Consider the following 23,381-nt stretch of genomic DNA (forward strand, 5'->3'; position numbering starts at 1 on the left):
CCCCGGGGCCCTGCATCCCCGGGGTCCCCTGCCCCCGAGATGCCCCATGTCTGGGGTCCCCCATCCCTGTGACCCCCACCCCCGCGTCCCTCGGGTGTCCCCCACCCCCCCCCCCAGAAGCCCCACCCCTGTGACCCCACCTCCCCCGGGGGCTCACACCTCGTGCGAGGGGGGGTGGGCGTGTGTGGGGTGTGTGTGTCCCCCATATCCCTGTGACCCCCCACCTCCCCCACCCCCGCAGATGCCCCATGTCTGGGGTCCCTCCCCCCCCCCAAAAGGTCCCCCAGGTGCCACATCCCTGTGACCCCACCTCGTGCCGGGGGGGGGGGGGGGGGTGGGCTGCATCCACGTGACCCCCATGCCCCAAGATCCCACCTCCCTCAGCCCCCCATGTCCCCGGGGGTCCCAGGCTCCGTCCAGGCTGGCTCCCCTGCCCGCCCCCCCCCCGGGCTCTGGAAGCTCATCCCGGTGCAGAGACGGGGAGGGGGGAAAAAGGGGAATATTCCCCCCCCCCCCCTCAGGGAGGGCTTTGTGTCACCAGATAAAAACAACTGATAGCGCCAGCCCCGCCGGGGCACTTTTCCACTTCAAAGCCCTGTGCAAGCACCGGCCAATTAATTAATTAACCAGCACAAATGCCCCGCATGGGCCATTCCCGCACATCCCTCCAAGGCCAGGCCCGGCCGGGAGAGCCCAGCCCCGCGGTGGAGTGGGGTAGGGGGGACATGCCCCCCTTCCCCCCCCAGGCTCCAGGTGCTCAGCGTGGTCTTGGTTATTTATTCAAGACAATTGTATAAAAACTCCCATAGTAGAAAGCTGTACAAAGGGGGGAGGGGGACGAAACACCCCGCGCAGGGTGCTGGTGGAACAGCGGGGGGCCCCTCTGGCACCCTGCAGAGGGGAAGGGGGGGGGGGGCAGCTCTCTCTGTCCCCCTTTGAGTGGGACAAGGGATGGGGAAAAGGGGGGGGGTTCCATGGCCCCGATCCGTAGCTGCCGGAAAAAAAAAAAAAAGAAAAAAAAATATGGAGCACATCCAGGCTCTCGGAGCCAGGTGACGCCAAGGGACAACAGCCCCAGGGCACCGTTGGCACCCGGCGGCCACAGGGCCAGCACCGCATCCCCGCCTGCGGGACACGTCACAGTCCGAGCCCACAGGGGAGAGACAGACACCCCACGGTCTCAGCTCCCGGGGCGGGGGTGCCAGCCCCCCGCGCCCCTCCGGTCCGGGCACGCAGCCCCTCGGTGGCACTCAGTCCCCGGCAAGGGCCGGGGAAGCCAGGGTGGCCCAGGGCTCGGGCTACTGGCCCCTCTGGGCCCTCTAATACTGACAAATCCTTTCCTCAGCCCGCCCCACGGCGCGCCCCAAGACACAGGGGGGGTCCCCAGCATCCGCCACAGCCTTGGTCCATCCGGGCCCCGTGGGGGGGGGTCGGCTCACAGCCCCTGCGGCACCAGGAGGGGCAGGAGGAGGCTGACGAAGGTGAAGGGGCTGCTGCCCCGCATGGCCGAGTTCTGCCCCACGCTCCTCAGCACATGGGCAGCCGCGTCGTCTGTGGGGAGAGAGGAATCATGAGCGTCCCTGGCGGAGGCGGGGGGGCTATGGGGGGGTGTGCCATGCCCCATGCCCACCCATGTGGGGGCTGCCACCCGCCCCTGTCACCCAGTCGAGTCCCCCCCCACCCCCCACCTCAGGAGGAACCAGCCCCACAGCAGCCCCCAACTTACCTGCCTGGATCCTCCCCCTCGGGGTAGCAGCCGGGGCAGGCGGTGCCTGAGCTGCAAAGCAAACATGGGGGTCAGGCCGGTGAAGGGCAGCCCCCCCTGACCGCCCCCCATCCTCCTCCCCCCCCTCCAACTACCACCAGCCAGGTTTTACTGGTACCATCCCCCCACCAGCACCTTCCCAGCCAAACCGCAGGCACCCAAACCCCGGGGCTGGCAGGGGGCCACGGGCCGGCCATGACTCAGCTCCGGAAAGGCCGAGTCCGGCTCCGATGCTGGGGGCGGGGGGGCCGCACAGGTGCCACGGAGTGGGGGAACCGGGCGATACTCACTGCCTTTGCCAGCCACCGTCACCTTCAGCTTCAGGCACGCTTCGCCGTGGTGGTGAATGGGCTTGGCTGCAAGGGAGGATGGAGGTTAGGTGGGGGGGGAGCCCGGCAGGGACCCCCAGCCCCAACGGCAGGGACCCCCAGCCCCAACGGCAGGGACCCCAGCCCCAACGGCAGGGACCCCCAGCCCCAACGGCAGGGACCCCCAGCCCCAACGGCACTCACAGATGTAGTAGTAGCTGTGCCCCTCTTTGAACTCCTTGCCCAGCGTGAAGGGGGTGAAACGCTGGAACTTCTCCGAGAACTTCTCCGGGCCGTGCAAGGCGCTGGGTTTGTTGCATTCCCAACGGATCTGCTCCTTGGATCGGGGCTTGCAGGCCTGGAACTCCTCGGGCTCCACCAGGTAGAGCGTGTAGCGCTCCATGGCGCGGGGGTCCACGCTCCCCTCCTCGTAGTGGGGGCAGATAATATCCAGGTAGTCGTTGAGACGCACCTCCACCGTGTAGTCGCTCGCCAGGAACCTGCAGCCGGAGGGGGGCGGGGGGGTCAGCTCCAGTGGGGAGAAGCCTGGGGGGGGCTCCCCCTGCACCCCCAGATCCCCACACCGATTATCAAGGCCAAGCGAGAGCAGCCCCCTGCCCCCAGCAGCTCCCTCAGAGCCCGAGGCGGGCAAACTTTGGGCCGCCTGGCAGTGCCCAGGTTGGCTTTGGGAGGAAAAGCCCCCCCCGCCGGCGAGCGCACCCCCTTTTCCCAGCGCTCCCCGCGGCCCCAGCAGCCGTGGAGCAGGGAGGGGACCCGCCAGGACGCGCACCCTGCCCGTCCCAAGGCTCCTGGAGCCAGGCGGCGGCGGCAGCTCTCGCCCGTGGGGCAGCCGGCCCGGCTCCAGCGCCTGCTGCGCCCCACACCTCACCCGGGGGGTGGGGGGGGGGTTGGGGGGGATGGACTGGCAGCCGGCCGGGGGCCTCCGCAGCGTCCCCTCACCTCACCGACTGCGGTGGCCTCGGGAAGGCACGGCCACCCATGGGTGCCTGCCCTGGTTCTCAAACACTGCAGGACCCCTCTCTCCCGAGCCCCCCTCCCACAGCTTGGGGGGGGCCTGGTGTTTAATGGGGGGGGCACCCCTAAAACCGGGGGAGGGGGGGCATCGACTGGTGTATGGGGCACCCCAACAGCCTGGAGGGGGGCACCCCTAAAACTTAGGCAGCTGGTGCCTGGGAGGGCACCCCTACAGCCTCGGGGGTCACGGTCCAGGGCAGGGGGGCACCCCTACGGCTTGGGGGGGGGGGGTAGCACCTAGCGAAGGGGGCACCCCTACAACCTGGGGGGGGGGCATTGCCTGGGGCGCCCCGACAGCCTGGGGGAGGGGCAGTGCTAACACCTAGGGAAGCGGTGCCAGGGTGGGGGGGGCACTTCTACAGCCTTGGGGGGGGGAGGCTGGTAGCTGGGGGGCACCCGTTAAGACGAGACGGGCACTCGTCGGGGATCTGCTGCCGGGGGGGGTGGGTGTCACGGCCCAGGGAAACACCCCTATAGCCCCGGGGGGGGGACGACGACACGATACCTGGGATGGGGTCACGGCCCCGGGGCCGGTTCCTGAGCACGGGGGGGGGCGGGCTGGAGGGTGGGGGGGGGAAGCCGGTGCAGGTCAGCCCCCCCCCTACACACACACACACACACACACACACACACACACACACATATCCTGCCCGGGCGGCGGGAGCCGGGGCCAGCCCCATGTTTGTCAACACGCTTCCCTGTGCCCCGGCGCCGGGGCTGGCGCCGCGCCACCCCCGCGGGGAAGGAAGAGGCCCCGCTCCCGCTCGGCCCTGGGAACGGAAAGGCCCCCCCCAACCCACCCACCCACCCCCCCCCCCGGCCCGCACCTGGACCGGCCGCGCCGCTCCCCCGCCTGCGCCCCGGGACCGCCCCGCCGGGGCTCGGCACCGGCCCCGCCGCCACCCCAGCGCCGGCCCCGCCGCGGTAACACACCGGGCTCGATCCCCATCCCCCCCCCCCACCCCCGCCAGCCCTACGGCGGCTCCGGCCCCGCCGCCCGCCTCCCGGACAAAGGCCGCCGGGGAGCGCCCAACCCCGGCGGGGAGCGGCGCCGTCCGCGCCCTCGGGGCCGCCGGGTCCCGGTACCGGAGGTGGGCGGGGGGAGGCACTCACCGGGGGTTGGAGCTGTTCCAGAAGACGGTGTGGCGCTCGGCCGCCGCCGCCCAGCACAACCCCAGCCCCAGCAGGGCCAGGGGCACCCACCGCCGCCGCTCCATGCGCTCCGCGGCCGCGCTCCGCCGGGCGGGCACCGCGCCCGGCCCCCGCCTTAAGTACGGCCCCGCCGCCGCCCGCCCCCCGCCCCGCCCCGCGCACCGGGGCCGAGACACAACAACAACACCGGCAGCGCGGGGGGAGGGAGGGGGGTAACCCCACGCACGGCCGGCACCGGGCAGGGACCCCCCCTCCACCCCCCACACACACACACCGGCGGGGGGGGGCAGGTCCTGCCCGGTGGCACCGCCACCCTTGGGCAGGGGGGGTCACGCCGGTGTCTCAGGGCGGCGATGGGGTGAGGCCCGGGCTGGTTTCCCCCCCGCACACACCCCTCCGGAGGCGGTGTGACCCTCCACGCCCCCCCGGTGCTCGGGGCAAAAGGGTCTGAGCTGTGACTGTCCTCTCCTCGGTGGGGGGCAACAGTGGGGTCTGGCTGATGGGGGGGCCCTCAGGCTGTCGCCATGGGAACCCCCTTACCTGAGGTGCTGGGGGGTCACCAGGAGCCCCTGGGCAAGCAGCAGCTGCAGGGGCTGCTAAGAAGGTGCTGGGGTCCGGGGGGGGGCGTTGCAGGGGCAGCCCCCCCCCTCCTCCTTCTCCTTCTCTTCCCCCCGCCCTTACCAGCTGCCTCTGCTCTCCCAGGGCTTCGCTCCAGCTCGGGGTGAACCCCAAAAGCATCCCCTGCCCTGCTCCCCTCGCTCCATACTGTGAAATTGCCCCCCCCCGGGACCCCCTGGCGCAGGACGGGGGGCTGCGGGCGCAAGCGGGCGCGTTGCCGGCCAGCCCGCTATCTGCTCCCCGTCTGCCCCCGACACCGATCCGGCCTTGTTAAGCCTCGGCGGAGGGATGCTCCGCCGCCCCGTGTTGTGAAGTGATAACTCAGGCGCATTTGCAAAACAACTTTCCTCTTGTTTATTGCATAATGATCCATTGATTGTGGGTAATGTTGCATGCCCGCCGCCGCAGCCCTGCGAGGAGCGCTCCCCTGGCACGCTGGAGGGGCTCGGGCAGGCGCCGGCACCGCTGCTGTAACCAGAGAGCGGCTGTCGGCTCCGGCAGCCGAGGGATCCCACGGGGCCGAGGTTGTGGGGCTGGGTGCCCCACGTCCCACCCGCAGCCCTCGTGTCCTCCCCACGCCCCGGCTTCGCTCCTCGCGCTCCCGCGGGAGGGGGACCCGCTTCTTCCCTTTCATCCTCCCTCGTTGCGGCCGGGCCTGACATCATCCCCGGCACCGTGATGACTCTGCCAGGCCTCTTGCTCCCGGGGAGCCGGCGCTGCCGTGGCTTGTACCGGGCAGCACCTCCCGGGAACTTCCCCCCCACCACCTCTCCCCGGGGTCAGAGAGCCAGAGCGTGGCACGTACAAGCCGTGGGGACGGGCACAGCCGGAGGGTGGTGGGAGCCGATTGGCACCGCAGCTGCTTCCCTCCCCTGGGCCCCGGCACTGCCCCCGCCATGGCAGAGACCTGTGCCAGGTGCCTGGGGAAACTGAGGCAGGGAGCAGTGATGGGGGGGCCCTGCAGCCCCTGGCAAAGCCCAGCAGCCAAGGCTCTTCCCCCCCTCCAGCAGGGCTGGTGTGAGCCCCGGCGGGTGACAAACCTCCTGGAGCACCGCGCTGGATCTGTCCCACGGGACTGGGGTGTGGCGCCCAGCGCTGTCGGCTGAGGGGCTCCCCCGTCCCCTCCCCTGTGGTCCCCAGCCCCGGGCACGGGGACATGGCTGGGAGCGAGGTCACGGGGACCTGGCCAAGTCCCAGTGTCACTGTCCTGCCTGGCCCATGGCAAAAGGGCAGCGGCTGGGCTGGGGGAGGAAGGACAAGCGTGTCCCCAGCTGGGGACAGCCCGAGGGACCAGCTGGGGCCGGAGGGTGCCCCGTTACCTCCCCGTGCTGGATCACCCAGGGCTCGACGGTGGGCGACAAGCAGTGGCAGGGAGGGGGTGACCATGAGGGTGGGCAGTGCCGGCGGTGGCACGCACGTGCATGCGGTCACAGCCGCACCACCTGGCGCATGTGCGGCGCTGGGGGCCGTCCCCGCGTGACCGTGGAACGGGGTCAGTGCCCGCGCCGCCCGCGGTTTGCAGGACAAAGGTGAAGCCATTTCGCGCCGTAAACACCGGCGGCAGAGCGGCACGGGGCAGGTGGGGCCGGCCAGAGGCCGCCGAGCTTGTGACAAACTATTTATGGTTTCACGGCTCGGGACACCCAGGTGCGCCCCGGCCCTTGCCCGCGCTGACGTCACCGGCCGCGAGGTTGGGGGAGGAAGAGGAGCCGTCCAGTCCGCGGCCGGGAGCGAAGGCCAAGGTGACGTGCCGTGCTGGCTGCGTGCAGCCGGGCAGGTAGGCACGGCCCGACGCCAGGCTGCGCGTGGCAGGGGCAGAGCCACGTCCCCGCGGCCGGCTGGCCACGCCAGGCCCTTACACGTTTGGCCGGAGAGTGGGATGCACCCAGCCCTGCCCGGGGAGCACGGCTGCTGCCACGGGGTGATGCACAGCCTCGTGCCACACGGCCGGTCCCGGTGCACACCCCGTGCCCAGAGCCAGACGTGCCGCCGGGACTCTGGAAGCCTCTCCAGCACCCGGGGGGGCACCCGAGCCCCAGCGCTGGGATCTCAACAAGGGCTCCCCCCTGCCTGGGGGCAGCAGGGCTCGGGGATCCCCCGTGGCAGCACCCCAGCAGCCTCCGTGGCTGGTCCGGGCTACCCCTGGCGTGTCACACTGCGCCCTGCCCGAGGGCACGGAGCGGAGCAGGGCTGGGTGGCCGGTCCCCACCGGTGCCACACACATGGCAGGGAGCGGTGCCTAGGTCGAGGCAAGCGGCAGGAGGGATTTTGCAAGTGGCGCTCGCCATGCCGTGCCATGCCATGCCGTGCCGTGCCGTGCCGGGGTGGCTGACTCAGTCCCCTGCTCCCCCCACAACGACGCACCGGGCTGCGCCAGCCCACCCTGCCCCTGCCCCAGCACAGCCACGCGCCGGGACCGGGCTGCGGCTGGTCACCATCAGCCACCCTCTGGGGGGGCTACAGCCCTCGGCAGCGCTGGGTGACACTGCCCCAGCCAGACCCTGGCCACCCCACGCAGCTCCAGCCCGGGGCTGGCAGCCGGCTGGCACCCGAGTCCCCGGGGAGGGGGTTCCAGGGCAGGGTCCCCAGCCCCACAACGGGCCAGGCCTGCGGGAGCGCGGGGGGGACGCGGGGAGCCCGGTGCCTGCCGGGAGCGCTCGGAGGACCCGTCTGACGGGTTCGCCGGCTCTTCCCGCACCCGGACAAGTCCGGGCCGGCGGGACGCCGAGCCACCGCCCAGCAGCGCCTGCCGGGGTGGGGGGGAGAGCAGCCGCCCCACTGCCATGGCTGTGGGGACCCCCCGAGCGAGGCCGCATCCGCAACGCGTCTGCCCCCGCTGGGAGAGGGGCCGCAGCCCCCCATGTCCCACGCTGCCTTGTGGGCAGAGTGGCTGCCCCCCCCCGGAGGCACTGGGCCCCCCCCCAGCCCGGTGGGGTGCAGGGTCAGGACCCACACGGCTGCTCCCCTGCACCCACCCGGGGCTGTGGGGCGCCAGCAATGGGGCCGGGTGTGCCCCACTCCTACATAGCTCAGCAACACCCCCCCAGGCGTGACCCCAGCGGGTCCCTGGGCATAACCCCCACCCCACACATCCCCTTTCCTCGCTGGACGCACTGGGGGGGTTGGGGGGGAGCCGAGGGCATCCCCCCCCATCCTGCGGGAGCTGCTGCGCAGACAGGCATGCGCCAGATCCCCCCAACGCCGGCAGGAGCCGGCATGCCCGGCAGAGCCAGACGCGCCGGTGAGAGCGACACGGGGATTCCCACGGGGCCCCCCCGGGCACAGCGGGGTTGCCCGCCCGCGGCCGCTCCCCCCGTGCAGCTGGCGGGGGTGGCGAGGAGGGCTCCCCTGCGCCCGCCCCTCCCGGCCACTGCACCCCAGCACCGCCCGGGGACGCGTGCCACGCCGAGGGCACTGCCCCCTGCCCTTACCTGGGGGTGCCGCCTGCCATCTTTGCCGCGCCGTCCTCCTGTGGGCAGCGCCGGCTCCCCGCCGGATGCTCCGTGCCGGTGCCTGGGGGGTCAGCGGGGAGCAGGATGGTGGGGAGCACCCAGGGTGCCCTCGCTGCCAGCGGCACCAAACCTGCGACTGGGGCCGTTGTGCCCGGGAGCGCCGCACGCCGCCGTGACAGGGGTCGTTTTTTTGGTTTGTTTTTGGTTTTTTTAACCTTTTATTTTTTTTATTTTTTTTTTAAGAGATTAAGAGCAGAATATGAAAATCACCAGCCAAAGCACTTGAAAAAAAGGTTGAGTTTGTTTGTTTTGTTTTTTTTTTTTTTGTTTTGTCTTGTTTTGTTTTTCCCCAAAAAGTGTCTGTGCGTTTGCATAGGTCGGGTCTTCACGGAAGACGAGGAAAATCCAACACGTTCGACTATGTACAAGCCAGCCAGGGCCAGCGCTGCTGCCTATGGTACAGTATAGATATATCTCTATAGTCGCTCTCTGTACAGTATGTATAGATCTCTATATAGGTATGTACAGCCTGCCCGGCCCTGGGGGTCCCTGCCCTCGCCGGGCTCCCCCGGCCGCTGCCCCCCCAGCCATGGGGCACCAAGGTGGGCTGCGGGCAGGACTCCGCGCCGTGGGACGGTGTTGGTGGCACCGAGCCGCATCCTCGCAGACGTGGCCGCAGCCGTCGGCGCGGTGGCGGGGGGGGGGACGAGTCCCAGCCGGGATGGGCGCGTGCCGCGGGCCCCTGCCCCACGGGGCGGCTCTCCGGGCAGGGGCGGGGGTGGGGGGTGCGTGGTCCCACGGTGGTTCCCACCGGCTTCTCACGAGGGGCAGCAGGTCGGGGGGTCCCCACTCGGCGGAGCCACGCTGGCTGGGCCCCCGCCGGCACCGGGAGCTAGGAGGCCAGCAGCGTCATGAGGAAGAGCGCGGCGGCCACGGCCAAGGGCAAGTGTTCCCGCTTGGGGCTGGTGCCGCTGATGCTCTTCTCCAGTTTGGGCATCTCCGGGTTGAAGTTGTCTGTGGGGAAGAGCGAGAGGGTGAGGGTGGCACCGGGGGTGGCCCCGAACCCCCACCCCGCGGCTGGGGCTGCCCTGGGGGCGGCGGCGGTGGGGGGGGGGACACGGGACGTGGGGCTGCGGGGCCGGGGCCGGACGGGGGGATGAAGGGGCTCTGCCCGACTCACCCAGGTCCTCGATCTTCACCTCGGGCCGCAGGGTGAACTGCGGCAGGGTGGGCGCCAGCTTCTCCCCGGAGTGCGACGCTGCAAGAGGGAGAGAGGGGACGGGGGGCGGGGGACGGGGGGTGTGTGTGTGTCACGCTCCTTGGCCACCTCGTACCGCAGCTCCCTCAAACACCCCGGGGAGGGACGGGGGACCCCACGCCGCCCCCCCACCCCCGCAGCCCCCGGGGCGGGCAGGGGGGGTACTTACTGGAGGCGCAGCAGACGAACACCTTCATCTTCAGGCAGGCCCGGCGGTGGTTGTGCGTCGGCGTGGCTGCAAGGCAAGAGCGGGACGGGGTGAGCCCAGCCCTGGGGCGCCCGCAGGCTCCGTGGGTCTGGGCATGGTGGGGTCTGCCCCTGCCTGGGGGCGGGGGGGGGGGTGTGGGGGGGGGGTGTTGCGCTTCGGGCTGGGGGGATGCAGCAGCACCCCCGTCCTGCACCCGGAGGCTGCACCTGCATCAACACCATGCACCCCCGTCTTGCATCAGCATCCCCCCCCCAGCATCCCAATCCTGCACCAACACCCCCCCCAGCATCCCAGTCCTGCACCAACACCCCCCCAGCATCCCAATCCTGCACCAACACCCCCCCCCAGCATCCCAGTCCTGCACCAACACCCCCCCCAGCATCCCAGTGTGCATCTACACCCCCCCCAGCATCCCAGTCCTGCACCAACACCCCCCCCAGCATCCCAGTCCTGCACCAACACCCCCCCCAGCATCCCAGTCCTGCATCTACACCCCCCCAGCATCCCAATCCTGCATCAACACCCCCCCCAGCATCCCAATCCTGCACCAACACCCCCCCCAGCATCCCAGTCCTGCATCTACACCCCCCCCAGCATCCCAGTCCTGCATCTACACCCCCCCAGCATCCCAATCCTGCATCAACACCCCCCCCAGCATCCCAATCCTGCACCAACACCCCCCCCAGCATCCCAGTCCTGCATCTACACCCCCCCCAGCATCCCAGTCCTGCACCAACACCCCCCCCCAGCATCCCAATACTGCACCAACACCCCCCCCAGCATCCCAGTCCTGCACCAACACCCCCCCCAGCATCCCAGTGTGCATCTACACCCCCCCAGCATCCCAATCCTGCACCAACACCCCCCCCAGCATCCCAGTCCTGCATCAGCCCCCCCAGTATCTCAATCCTGCATCTACACCCCCCCAGCATCCCAGTCCTGCATCTACACCCACCCCTGCACCCCCGTCCTACATCAACACCCCCCCAAGCGTCCCAATCCTGCATCAGCCCCCCCCAAGCATCCCCGTCCTGCATCAGCACCCCCCCCAAAGCATCCCAGTCCTGCACCAACACCCCCCCTGCACCCCCCTCCTGCATCAGCACCCCCCCAGCTTCCCAATCCTGCACCTGCCCCCCCCATCCCCATCCTGCTCCCCCGCACCCCCATCTTCCCCCACGCCCCCATCTCACCCCTGCATCACCCTCCCCCCCCCGCACCCCCAGCCCTCCCCACCCCCGCCCCTTCCACCCCACACCCCCATCCCTGAGCTCAGGGTGCCCGCTCCTGCGGGTTGCGGGGGGGGTGGTTTTGTCGCTGCAGCTGCCCAGCTGGGGGGGGTGCAGGGAGGTGCCCACTCCTGGGGGGGCTGCAGCTGTCCAGTTTTGGGGGGGGAGAGGGGGGGAGGGCAGGGGGACCAGCTGGGGGGTTTGGTGGGGGGGGGGGTGTCCTGGCTGGGGTGGGGATGCGGTGCCGGCGCTGGGGGGGGACGGGACGGACGACACCAACTTGGGGTGGGACACGGGGGTCCCCGTCGGGGAGGGGGGGCTGCGTGGGGGTCCCGCCCGGCGCCCCACACGTACAGATGTAGTAGTACTCCTGCCCCGCACGGAACTCGTAGCCCAGCGAGAAGGCGCTGTAGCGCTGGAACTTCTCCGAGAACTTGATGGGGCTGTGGGGCGCGTGGGGCCGGTTGCACTCCCAGCGCTTGAAGCCCTGGCTGGTGTTGCAGGTGCGGTAGCCCTCCGCGTTCACCATGTAGAGCACGTACTGCTCCAGCCGGTGCTCGGGCACCGAGGCGTTGTAGTGGGGGCAGTAGATGTCCAGGTAGTCGTTGACGTTCACCTGCACGGTGTAGCCCTCCCGCCGCAGGCTGCAAGGGAAGAGCCGGGGGGGGGGGGGGGGCGTGGGGGTCAGGAACACCCTTTCCAAATGCGGGTCCCTCCTCAAAAGGGACCCGGAGGTTGGAGAACAGGCGGAGCGCGGATCCCGGGGGGCAACGGTAACCCCCGGCTCGACCTCTACCCGGAGACCCCCAACACACCGGGACCCCGGTGCAACCTCAGCTCCGCGGGCCCGCAGGGCGGCATCACCCTCTCACGGGGTGCGGGAGGGACGCTGCCGGGGACGGATGCCATGGGTGCCAACCCACGGGCACGGCGGGGGGGGGACGGGACACGCCAGCCGGGACGCGGGCGCACGAGACGGCGCTGCTGGGTCCTGCCGGGAATGTGCTGGCGGCCTCAAGGAGGGGACAGACACAGCAGGACAGACCGACCGACCCGGCCACGGGGCTGACGGGCACCGGGGACCCCGCGGGACGCAGCCCCTGGGTCCTCGCCGGCCGCGCAGCCCCGGGTGTGCGGGGGGGGACACGAGGCCCCGGCAACCGACCCACTGCGCTGCCCGCCATGGCCCCAGTCCCGCCACGCGCCGCAGCTCACAGAGAGGATTTCTCACCCTGCTCCGGCTAATCCCGTTAGTTCGTTAATGCCGTAAAGGGTGGCCCTGGGGGAGCCTCATTTACATTGATTAGGAGCGGCAATCCCCTCAGATCCACTCAGGAGAGGCTCCGCTGGCTCCTAATCCGCGCCCGATGGAAATCCCGGCCGCGGTAATCCTCGCCGCCGCGCTGACCCACTGCTCCTGCCAATTAATTACGAGCCGGCGCTGCGAGGCGCTGGCTCCGCACCGAGCTGCCGCCGTGGCAGCGCCGGACCCGGCCTGGACCTCGCTCCACCGCCCGGCTCAGCCCCTGCCCCGCGCCCGCTGTGGCCCCCCGCTCCCCCCAAGCCCTGCCGCGGTGGGGGTCCCTCACCCGGCTCCCCCGGGACATGGACCACCCTGGCACGCGTCACCGGGCTCCGCCGTGGGGCAACGGCTCCAGCTCGGGGTCCCCATTCAGGGCAAACCTGGGTCGCGAGGCCCTGACCCCACGCTGGGGGTCTCCTCGCCCCACGGGGGGTCCTGCCACCCCCCGCCCCGGGGCGCTGCCGGCAGCGGAGGCGGTTCCCCGGGTGTCTGCGGCAGGGCCGGGCAGGCAGCGGGCAGGGCCGCGCGTGCAGACACCCCACCCTGCCCAACCGCCCCCGGCGGTGTTTGGGGAGCCCCGGCACGCGGCCAGCGCCGGCGGCACCCCGGCACGCAGCACCCCAGAACCGGGTGCCGGCGAGACAACCAAAGCCGGGGCGGGGGGGACGACGACACCTGGAGTCCAGCGGCAATGGGGGACCCGAGCAGCCATGCCACCCCAGCGCCGGGGGACGTGGCGGGGGGGCTGGCGGCAGGCCTCGTCACCCGCGGGGCAGGGAGCGTAGCCCCACGCGGCACCTCCCTCGCCACGCAGCCGCTATTCGCTAGCCCAGCCCGGCACTTGCCGGCCGCCAGGCAACTCCTCCGCCAGCAAGGTGCTGAGGCAGCCACCCTTGCTCCGCAGGGCGCCGGGACCTTTCATCTTCCTTCTTTGATGTGGTGGGAAGGTGGGGGGGGGAAGGAGAGAAAAAGGCTTGTTATTAAAGAAATGGCCCCAAGGAGAAAATTGCAATTAACTCCGTGCGGGACGCGGGGCTGGGACGCCAGCGTGCCCTGAGCCGGCTGCCCCACAGCGGAGCGGGCACCGGTGCTCACCACGGCCGCGCCGTGGCTGTGCCGGGGGAGCGAGGGACCGGAGGAAACGCGTTCCCCCCGGGATCGGCCCCGGTCTCTGCGCCCACGGGAGCGACACCGGGCGCCATCTCCCGCTGTGCCAGGGGAAACCCTGTCCTGGGGTGCCGGGGAGATGTAACCCCCCCCTTCCCCTGCGGCACCCAGCGCTGAGGCACACGCAACCCCCGGGACCCAAAGCTGGGGCTCATTAAGAAGTGCGGCTCCTGGTAAACATCCTTGCTAACGAGCGCTGCCCCACGCCGCGCTGGGGTCTGCCCTGGGCTGGGGCACACCAGCGTCGCAACGGGGAGGCGCAGGGGACCCCAGAGGGTGTGGGCCACGCTCCCCACGGCCATCGCTGGCCATCGTGTGCTGGGAACCCGCAGGCATCAGAGCGTCGTCGCCGGCCGGGAGCGGCCGCAGCAGAGCCCCAAACGGGCAGAGCCACGGGGCCACCACGGCCCGGGGCACGTCCAGGGGGCTCGGGCAGCAGCTTTAGGCCACGGTGCGGCATCCGTGGTTTGAGGACACCCCGTCACGCTCAGCCCCCGCACCCTGACCGCAGGGCAACCCCCCCCCCAACAGCTGGATGCCCCCGAATCCTGGCAGCCCCAATGCCATCGCCGGAGCGCCCCGAGCTCTGCCCGCGGCAGCGTCCGACAGCGCAGGGCAGGCAGAGCCACGTGCCCGGCCCAACGCCAGCAGCAGGCAGGGAGCCCCCGGGCCCTGTTTTCGGGCAGGAGGATGGGATCAGACACCCAGAGTGGGGGTCCGAGCCCCCTTTCTCACCGACACCCACCCCAGAGCGGGCACGGGCTGCCCGCTCCCTGCCAGCCCCCGCGGCTGTTGGGAAGCCCCAGTGACAGGCAACTTGGGTCAGGACGGACACCCCCCCCCGGGCTGTGGTGGCCGCGGTGCAGCCGGCGGGGCGCGACGGGCTCCAGCAGTGCCCGAAGGGTTAAGCGCAGGAGCAGAACAGGCAGCATCTCTTCTGCACGACTGCATTTTTAGAGCAGGGCATTGCGAGGCACTGGTACCTTCCAGCAGCCTGTCGGCGCTGGGCAGATGGATGTCCCCTGGCAGAACCGTCCCGAGCGCGGGCTCGGCTCGGCGCCCACCGGCCCCGCACCGGCGGGACCCCGGCTACCTGGCAAGCCGCAGCCACTGGTGAGGCTGGGCGGCCGCTCCGCTCCCATCTGCTGTGATAAATCTAGGCTGAGCGCCGCACGCTCGCTCGTGCACTGCTAGGGAGCGCCTGGTGCACTGCAGCACGCCCCGGCCCCGGCAGCAGCGGCACCGGGGTGGGACAAGACCCCCAGCTGGACCCCGGCGCTGTGGAGGCTCATCCCCACGGCGCGGGAAAGGCCTGGAGGGCGGCGGGGCCGGAGCTGGGCTCAGCATCCCGCGTCGGTGGTGACAGCGGCGAGGACCGGGGCGACATGAGGCATCCCCTGATGCGGGTGACAGTGTGGTGGCCCCAGCACTGGGGGCCAGGGCAGACACCCCCCTCCCCAGCCCAGCCGGGCTCTTTGTTTGGCTCCGGCAGCTTCGTCCTTTGGCGCATCCAGGGCCCATCGATCAGCCGGGGAACAAAAAAGTGCCATTGATTTACGCGGTCCCCTTCCCGTCACCCCGCGCCACAGCGAGAGGCGAAGGCGGCGCATCGATCCCCCACGGACAGACGGACGGAGGGGACGGAGGGACAGGCCCACCGCCCACGCCCCGCCGTGCCAGCCCTCCCCACGCAGCCAGCGCCGCACAGTCACGGCGCCCAGACGGCCGCGCACACGCGCACGGGCTCGGCAGACAGCGCCTGCGACGCAGCCCACGCGCACGGGTGGCACGGCGCCACAGCACGGTCCCCAGCCCGTGTCCCCCCCCCCCCCCAACACGCCTGGCGCAGCCGCAAGCCGCGGGCACAAAAGGCACCGCCGGCACATGGTGTCCCTGGGGCCACCCCCCCTTCCCAGGGAATCGGGGCTCCTGGGGAGACGGGGGCAGCTCCCCGGGGACGCGGCAATGGGTGAAGGGACCGCGGTGCCACGGGGCTGCGCCCACCCTGGGGTGACGGGCACAGCCCTCCCCGAGCACCCCGGGACCCCCAGCACCGCCCTACAGGTGCCTCCGTACCCCCCCGTCCCTATCGACGGCCACGCAATCCCTTTAATCCCCGCTAAAGCCCGGACCTTCCCGCTTTGCTAACAAGATCAATGAGGTTTCTAATTGGGTTTTAATTAAACCATCAATCTGCAACCGGTGACTCAATTACCAGCCTGGGCAGGAGCGGGTGGCCCCGGCCCTGTTGCACCCCGCGACGGCCCCCGCACCCCGATGCCGCGGCCCCTTCTCCCACGGGAACGCCGTGGGCCCCGGCCGCTCTGCCGGGGCTCGGTGCCGCCCGCCGCGGTGACTCACAGGGCACGGCACCCTCTGCCCACGGGCAGCAGCTCCCGCCGGCGCCACAGCCAGCACCCACGGGTGGCCGGGGGCTCTGTGCCCCACAGGGACCAGCCTGGGGGGCACAGCCGCGGGGCAGCAGAGCCCCCCCCAGCGCACCTGGGGACGCCGCAGCCGGCAGGGATGGGTAATTAGTCACCGAGAGGTTTAATCACCGCCTTCCCCACCTCCAGCCCCGCAGCAGGGTGGGAACGGCCCCACCTTGGGCGCAACTGCCCCGCGCCCCACAGCGCCTCCTGCCGGGCGCCCCCGGGCACCCCCGGGGTCCGTCCTGCCGCGGGTGCCACCGTCCCCAGCCCCGCGGGTGCCGGCGGATGCAATGGAGGGATCCGGCCGGGCACAGCCCCGCTGTTGGGGTCCAGCGGCTGCAGAGGACCCAGGAGTCCAGGCACCCCCAGCCGCCCCGGCGGGCGCAGAGCGGGGACACGGCTCCTCTGGGGCGCAGAGCGGGGACGCGGCTCCTCTCCCGCGCGTGGACGCTCCCCCGGGAGAGGCTGCTCCGCGTAAGGGCTCTCGAGAGCCCGCTCCGGCTCTCGCCGCCTGCAACACAAAGTCAGCCAGATAAAAGCCGCCTTGAAGAGGAGCGTGGCGGCAGCGCCGGCGGCTGGGAGGGGGCCGCACGCGATGCTCCCTGCGCGCAGGTGGGCTCCGACCCGCCTGCCTCGGCCGGGCACCAGCACCCCCTGTACCCCCATCCTGCAGCCACCCTGCTCTGCCCCCCCCACAGCACCGGGCACCCCTCGGTCCCCGGCGCCCTCGGTCCCCGCAGCAGCGCCAGGGGCACAGCGTGGCTCACCCCAACCCGCTCTGGGGGGGGTCCTGGGGGCTGCAGCAGCACCGGGCCATGCCTGTGCCCATGCGCAGGGACAAAGTGCATCCGGGACACCCAGCAGGGAGGTGGCATCCCATGCGCGCTGGCACGCCGGGGCCCGGCTCAGCTGGGGACACCCCTAGGAGCCCCCGGCCCCACTCCATGGGGCACCCCAGGGACACAGCCCCCCTGAATGTCAGCACTGGGTGGGACGCGGCCACCCCGCACCTCTGCCCCGTGCCACCGCACCTGTTCCCAGCAGGACTTGGGAGCAGAGGGCAGGGATAGGACAAGGATCGTCCCGCGCCCCTGGGGCTCGTCGGCTGCCACCAGTGGAGATGAGGGGACACAGACGGCACCTGCGCTGCCCCGAGCCTCACGCCCCACCTTCACGCCTCCCCTGAGCTTCGCCATCAGCACCCCAAACCCACTGCAGGAGGGGTGCTTTGCCCACCCATGGCCCTTCCAGCCCCCCGGCACCACCAGCCATCCGCCGTGGTGGCCAGGGGACCAGAGGAACCCAGCCATGTGCCCAAAGGGGACAAGCCACTGCCAGCCCCTGGCTCCCCCAAGACAACCCTGGGACCCCGGGTGCTGCGGGTGGGTTCTGGGGGGCAGCCGCTCGCCCCATCCTCCTGCCAAGGGGACACGCAGGGGCACCCGGGACGGTGCGGAAGGAGATGCAATAAATTTCTGGGGTGCCTGGCGCAGCCCCCGAGGAGCGGCCCGCAGCCGAGCCTGCCGGCGTGCCCCCCCCTCCCCGGAGAGCCCCACGGGGCCGCGCAGGGCTTGTTTATTGCTCTGATTGCAGCGGGGTTGCTGGGATTTGCAGGCTGCGGCCCAGGGAGCCTAATTCCCCCCATAATTTATCTAATCCAGACACTTTGCCGCGCGGCTATAATTGCGGCCGAGCTGCCGCACTGCCTAACAATAAATATCAGCGCTCCGGAGTCCCTGGGACATGTCTCTGCCGCAGCCGCCCCCACCGCGCCGCCCGTGCCCTGAGCCGGACGCTCGCAGCCGTGCCAGAGACGCGTGCGCAGCGGGCGCGGGCGTCTGGCCGTGCCACCCCCGGCTTGGCACGGTGGGGGCACCGCCGGCACCCCCTCCGCCCCGTCCCTCGGGAGGTGCCAGGGCAGCGCCGGGTCACGGCACACGGCTGCGGGTGATGGGGTGCGGAGACGTAGCCCCTCGGTCGCGGCGGGGCGAGGGTGGGAGGGCGGGAGTCTCCCACCCGCAGAGGTCCCGGCAATGTCACGGCGTGGGGAGGAGATCGGGGTCCAGGCGGAGGAGCGGGCACAGGGGGGGATGCCCGAGCGCGTTGGGGCGAGCCGAGCGCCTCGCCATTGTGCTGCGCCTCGGCACGTCGCACACATGCACAATTTATGGGGCCCGGGCTTCCGCCTGGCGACACAATCTCAAAGGCAGGGGAAGGAGCTGCCGTGGCGGGGTCGGGGGGGACGCTCCCTCCCTGCACAAAGGGGAGCGGGGCGGGGGGAGCCCGGGGGACCCCCGGGTACCAGCGAGAACCGGAGGATGCTCCGGCTGGGCGCACGTCCCCGCCACACCCCTGCGCGCTCGCACCAGCGAGGGAAGAGGGGCGACGGCAGCGGGCTGAGCTCCCCGAGCCCCGGGGAGGGGGCCAGGGACCCGCCGCCCACTCGCAGCCCCCCTCCCCATGGAGGAGGGGGGGGACCCCAGCCCAGCAGCGCCCATCGCCACCCCAATGCCTGCGGTGCCCGCGCCCCTCCGGCGCAGCCGTGCCAGCCCCAGGTGTGGGGGCCGCGCACCATCTCCCCCCACCCCACCCCCCCCCGCCCCGGGGTGGGTGAGGGGAGGGTGCAGCCCCCGCCGCAGGGCGTGAGGGAGGTGCCGCGGGTCGGTGGCTACCGATCGCCCGGGCTCCCGGCGGCTCCGCTCCCGCTGGCCGTGGGCGCGACGGCGATTTCCACAGCTCGCCCCCGCGAAACCCCCCGCACACGCACACACCGCCCCCCACCCCCCCCGGGGGCCCCCGGCTGCTGCCCCAGGGATGGCATCGCCGCCCCCCCGATGGACGGGGCGGGGGGGGGGGGGGCTGGCGGGCACACGCCGGGCCCCCCCCCCCCTCCGCGCCGCCAGTGCCGCTCCCGCACCCAGACAGGCGGGGGGCGCGTCTGGCGGCGGGGGCGGCGCAGCGAGACCCCGTGCCCGGCCCGGCGCACCGGAGGAGGGGGGACACCCGGCCGTGCCCTCCCCGCGGCACCCCAGTGCCCGCCGCGGGGCGGGTCAGCGCCGTCGGGGAAGGGGGGGGCGGCTCGGCCCCCCGGTGCCACCGATCCACCCGCTCCCGCACCGAGCCCCGCTGCAGCGGCGAGCCCGACCCCGCCGGTGCCCCGCCCGGCAGCGCAGCCCCGGGGCCCCGAGCCGCCGCCGGTCGGGTCGGGCCGGCCGGGTGGCTGCCCCCCCCCCCACACCCCCCGCGCCGCCGCCGCCTCCGCGGGCAGGGCGAGGTGCGCCGGGCCGGGAGGGGCATCGCACCGGCACCGGTGGGGGGGGGGGGTCCCGCGGCCCCGCCCGCACGGGGGCGTCGCGCGATCACCGGCACCGGGGGTGGGGGGGTCCCGCAGCCCCGGCGCGCGCGCCCCCAGCCCGGTGTCGCCCCCCCCCCCCCCCCCGCCCTTCCCTCCCCCTCCGCCGCCGCGTCGCGCATCCTTCGGCGCGATCCCCGGCGCGCCCCCGCCGCGTCCTTCCCGCCGGCGCCCCCCCGCCCCGCCCGGCCCCGGAGACACCCCCCCGCCGCCTCCCGGTGCCGGTACCGGCGGCCTCCCCCGCTCGGCCCGCCGCCCGCCCCGCACTCACTGCAGGTTGGAGCTGTTCCAGTGCACGGCGTGCCGGTTGCCCAGGGCCCCCGGTGGCCCCCGGCCCGGCAGCAGCAGCAGCAACGGGAGCAGGGGCAGGAGCGCGGGCAGCCGTGCAGCCATCCTGCCGCCGCCGCCGAGCCCCGCCGCGATCCCGATGAATGGAGGAGAACCGAGCCGGAGCCGCCCGCGCCCCGCGCCCCCGGCACCCAGCTCCGCCCCGCGCGCGCCCGCCGCCGCCGCCGCCGCGCCCCCGCGCGCGCGCCCGCCGCCGCCCCGGGCCCGTCGGCACCGGCACCGGCACCGGGCGGCGGGGGCGGCGGCAGCGCCGGGCTCGGGCTGCGGGGCGTCGCGGGTGGGGGCACCGGGGCCGGGTCCCACCGGGATCAGGTGTCACCGGGGGCTCACCGGGCCCCCCGCGGGGGGGAGCACGGGGAGGGCCGGGTCCCACTGACATCGGGGGCTCACCGGAACCCCCTGGGTGGGGGCACCGGGGCCAGGTCCCGCTGACATCGGGGTCTCACTGGGACCCCCACGGGTGGGTCCACCATGGCCGGGTCCCACGAAGATCAGGTGTCGCAGGGGTCTCACTGGACCCCCGGTGTGTGGGTCACCGGGGATGGGTCCCACTGACATCGGGGTCTCCTGGGTAGCAGTCCTGGGGCTTGGGGCACTGGCCCCCATGGGTCCATGCGGCCGCCACAGCCGTGGGTGGGGGCTCAGGGCCCCCAGGGATCCTCACGGTGCTGCTGCCAGCGTCGCGGGGGTCACACATGTTCACAGAGGGGTTTGGCCGCCCCGGGGACACGGCAGCAGGTGGGTGGGTGGATGGGTGGGCACTCAGCCACTTGCCACCGGCACGGGCGGGCGGGGGCCAGCGTGCCAGGGCAGCCTGGGTGCCGGGGGAGCACAGCCACAGTACCAGGCTCTCTTGCCTGCCCTGTCCTGCCCCAGGAGGTGGCACGTGGCAAGGCCGGACCCCTTGCTCTTCCCACAGCCCTGCCTCATTTCCCCCCGGGGGTCCATGGGGTGGAGGTCCCCAGGGAGCCAGCAGCAGCCGCGGGGCCGGTGGGTGCTCCCCGGGTGCGGGTCCCTGCCAGCCATGCGGGAAGGGAGCGAGCTGGGTGCCAGCTCCGTCCTCGGCAAGATCCCATAGCAACTGCCGTGCGGCACCGCCCGGCGGTCCCGTGTGCCGGGTGATCCACGCCCCGGCACATGCGTGCGCACACGAACGCGCTCGCACCGGCGCAGGCACACGCAGCACAGCGCGAGTTCCCACGCGGGAGCGCGCCCCAACACGCTGCCGGCACCCACCTGCCGGCCCCTGCTCCGGCGGCGCCGGCTTCATACACCACCCGGAGATTTGGCAGCCCGAGGAGCTTGCAAACGAAACCGGGTGGCTACCGAAACCGCGGCTGGGCTTGCTGAGCCGGCCCTGGCTGCTCCTGCCGGGAGCCATCTCGCTGGAGCGGCGAGCGTGGCCAGGGTGGCGTGGGGCCCCCCGCTGCGTCCGTACGTCCCTGTGTCCCCATTGCCCAGGCACGGTGGCTCGCAGGCCCAGGCAGGTGACCCCAGGCGGGGTAGCCCGGGGCTCAGGGCTGCCCAGTGCCAAGGTTAAGGGGGTTTCCCAGCTGCCCAGAGCTGCTGGGGGAGCTCATGGTGGGAGCGGGGCTGCTCCCCCCGCAGGGCTCCTTTTTGGGCTCCCAGACACCCCTTCGGACGTGTGGGCACTGCCCCCCACACATGGAGGGGGACGAGGACAGCGGTGGCCAGGATCTTGCCGAGGCCCCCCCAGTCCCACTCAGCACCGTGGGGGGGCCCGGTGCCGGCAATGCCTGTGGCAGGGCTGTGCCGAACCCTCCCAGCCCCCATCTGCACCGGCGGCACTGGGGGGCCGAGCCCCCGCCGGAGCCCTGCCGGGAAGGGGGAAGGGGCCAGCGGAAGGGCCCGGAGGACCAAAAAAAGCTTCTATTAATTATTCATCCGGAGAAGTGAAGTGAAGAAAACACAACACGTGGAAAAGGGCTCTGGCTGGCCCGCGGAGGGGGGGTGGAGGTGGGGGGGCAGGAGGGGCTGCAGGGGCCGGGACACCCATGTGCCGGGACACGGTGGCGATGGCGGCGGCGGTGGCTCCCTCCCGGTGCGCCCTGCGGTTGGGGCATCCCGGGGGGCTGAGCACCTCTGGAAGGGCCCCGGCAGCGCCGCGCTGCCACCATGGAAACGCCTTGGCTCGGCAAACCCATGGCAACACACACCTCCACATGGAAACCCCCCCCCACCCCGGCTCATGGCAACGCGCACGCCGCCGCCAGCACCCGCACACCGCCACGCTCGGGGGGGGGACCCTCCGGCCCGGGCACCCCCATGTGCGGGGTCACGGCAGGGTGGACCAAGTGCTCCCGTGGGGACCCAGGCGGCCGAAAGCATCACGGTGTGCACCCGCGTGCGGGTGCCAGCACCCACCAGGCATCACCCCCGGGGCTCGGGGGCAGCCCGGCTGCGGCAGCCGGCACACGGCGGGGGCTTGGCTGGGTTTTGCTGACCACAGCAGGAGACGGCGTCTGCGGTGGGGACACGGGGGGGGATGACACTGCCAGCCGGGCGGCTTTGCTCTCAGGAGGACATGAGAGGCCTCGACCTCTCCAGGAGAGCTCGGGCACGAGGCAGTCCTGGTCCCCCCCTATTTCCGTGCCCCCACGTCTCCTCACCCCTGTGCCCGCCGTGCTGAGGGCCGGCAGGTTTCTGCTTCAAAGCAGGGCCGGGGGGGGGACCGGAGCAAAGCGCCCCACCCGCCGCCTGGAGCGGGCAACCTGGGGCACTGGCCATAGTGGCCACTGCGCCCAGAGTGGGGTGGGCCCGGGGGTCCCGCCGGCCGTGGGTGCCCAGCAGGGCAGGGGACCCCGCTTCGCCCGCCCTGGTTAATATTTAACCGCGGCTTCCTGTGACAGCATGTCGCAACCGCAGAGCAGAGCCGGCATTCAATAAATCATCGCGCCGGGCTGGGAGCCGGGGGGGGGGGTGGTGGTGGGGGGGAGAGCGAGGAGGAGGGGGGGGCAGCGGCGGAGCAGCGCCCAGCCGAGCGCGAGAGGGGGAGCCGATAAATAATTCATTAAATAAATAAACATGGCGAGAGAGCGGGGAGGAGGCAGGAGTGTAACCAAGAAAGGGCTCGGTGAACGCGGGCATGAAATATTCACCAGCCACACCTACGCGGCCCCGAACACGCTGAGCTCAGGGCTCCCGACCCGCCGGGAGGAGCCAGGTGCCGGCACGTGTCCAGCTGGACACGGCAAAAAACATGCTAGCGGCACGCAGAGACCGCGGCCAAGGCCACAGGCACACGGCACGCAGGTCGGGGTGCAGGTAGCCAACCATGCCGGCGTGGCCAAGTGGCCACCGGCTCCCGCCAGCTCCTCCCGGCAGCGCTCAGCCACACGAATGGGGCAGCCCCGTGCTGGCGTTCGGGCTGGCCGTCCTGCCGGGGAGCTGGCCCAGCCTGGGGCACGCTCGCTGTGCGCCACACGCCCCCGGGTTCCCGGTTGCCCCGCTCCTCCCTGCCCCTTTCCCTTTTTTTTTTATCCCCGCGTCGGTCTTTAAATTTGAATGAAGGCCTCACGGATGGTCGCGCCGCGTCAGCGTCTCGGCAAACGCCGGGCAAGTGCCACCCCGGTGAGGGCGTGGGGTGCTGACCCCCGCACGCCCCTGGCCCTGGCAACTTCCCATGGGACCTTCCCGGGGCCGGGCTCGGAGCTGCCGCAGCGTTATCCAGGGCGAGGAGCTGGCACAGGGGAGGTGGGGATGGGTGGCAGTGCCACAGGCCACCGGACCACCT

General features: G+C 72.1%; 2 protein-coding genes across 3 annotated transcripts; both read right to left on the minus strand.

The window, feature by feature from the left end:
* Positions 1–829: 829 nt before the first annotated feature.
* EFNA1 (ephrin A1) lies at positions 830–4,346 on the minus strand. The gene is made up of 5 exons (XM_063357110.1): positions 4,222–4,346; positions 2,278–2,573; positions 2,056–2,121; positions 1,727–1,777; positions 830–1,551 (listed from the first exon to the last, which is right to left on the minus strand). Exons 1-5 carry the CDS (start codon positions 4,323–4,325, stop codon positions 1,436–1,438), a joined length of 633 nt encoding a protein of 210 aa, XP_063213180.1. The 5' UTR covers positions 4,326–4,346; the 3' UTR covers positions 830–1,435.
* Positions 4,347–8,594: 4,248 nt separating this feature from the next.
* On the minus strand, positions 8,595–19,770 carry LOC134525818 (ephrin-A3-like). 2 transcript variants are annotated; one of them, XM_063357064.1, is made up of 5 exons: positions 19,551–19,770; positions 11,380–11,669; positions 9,758–9,823; positions 9,511–9,588; positions 8,595–9,344 (listed from the first exon to the last, which is right to left on the minus strand). In XM_063357064.1, the coding sequence occupies exons 1-5, from the start codon at positions 19,670–19,672 to the stop codon at positions 9,223–9,225; spliced, it is 678 nt and encodes a 225-aa protein (XP_063213134.1). In that variant the 5' UTR covers positions 19,673–19,770; the 3' UTR covers positions 8,595–9,222. The 2 variants fall into 2 exon arrangements, with proteins under 2 accessions (XP_063213134.1, XP_063213135.1); XM_063357065.1 differs by lacking the exon at positions 9,511–9,588.
* Between the last annotated feature and the right edge of the window lie 3,611 nt (positions 19,771–23,381).

The sequence above is a fragment of the Chroicocephalus ridibundus genome, chromosome 21, assembly GCF_963924245.1.
Source record: "Chroicocephalus ridibundus chromosome 21, bChrRid1.1, whole genome shotgun sequence".
NCBI lineage: Eukaryota > Metazoa > Chordata > Aves > Charadriiformes > Laridae > Chroicocephalus > Chroicocephalus ridibundus.

Bases quoted from the DNA above. Each gene is read 5' to 3' on its own strand.
- EFNA1 (XM_063357110.1), bottom strand. From the start codon at position 4,325: ATGGAGCGGCGGCGGTGGGTGCCCCTGGCCCTGCTGGGGCTGGGGTTG. The intron at 2,574-4,221 runs GTGAGTGCCTCC...CTCCGGCTGCAG, and splicing joins TGGAACAGCTCCAACCCCCG to GTTCCTGGCGAGCGACTACA. The intron at 1,552-1,726 runs GTAAGTTGGGGG...CTCTCCCCACAG, and splicing joins GAGGGGGAGGATCCAGGCAG to ACGACGCGGCTGCCCATGTG.
- LOC134525818 (XM_063357064.1), bottom strand. From the start codon at position 19,672: ATGGCTGCACGGCTGCCCGCGCTCCTGCCCCTGCTCCCGTTGCTGCTG. The intron at 11,670-19,550 runs GTGAGTGCGGGG...CTTCCCTTGCAG, and splicing joins TGGAACAGCTCCAACCTGCA to CCTGCGGCGGGAGGGCTACA. The intron at 9,345-9,510 runs GTGAGTCGGGCA...TCTTCCCCACAG, and splicing joins GGTGAAGATCGAGGACCTGG to ACAACTTCAACCCGGAGATG.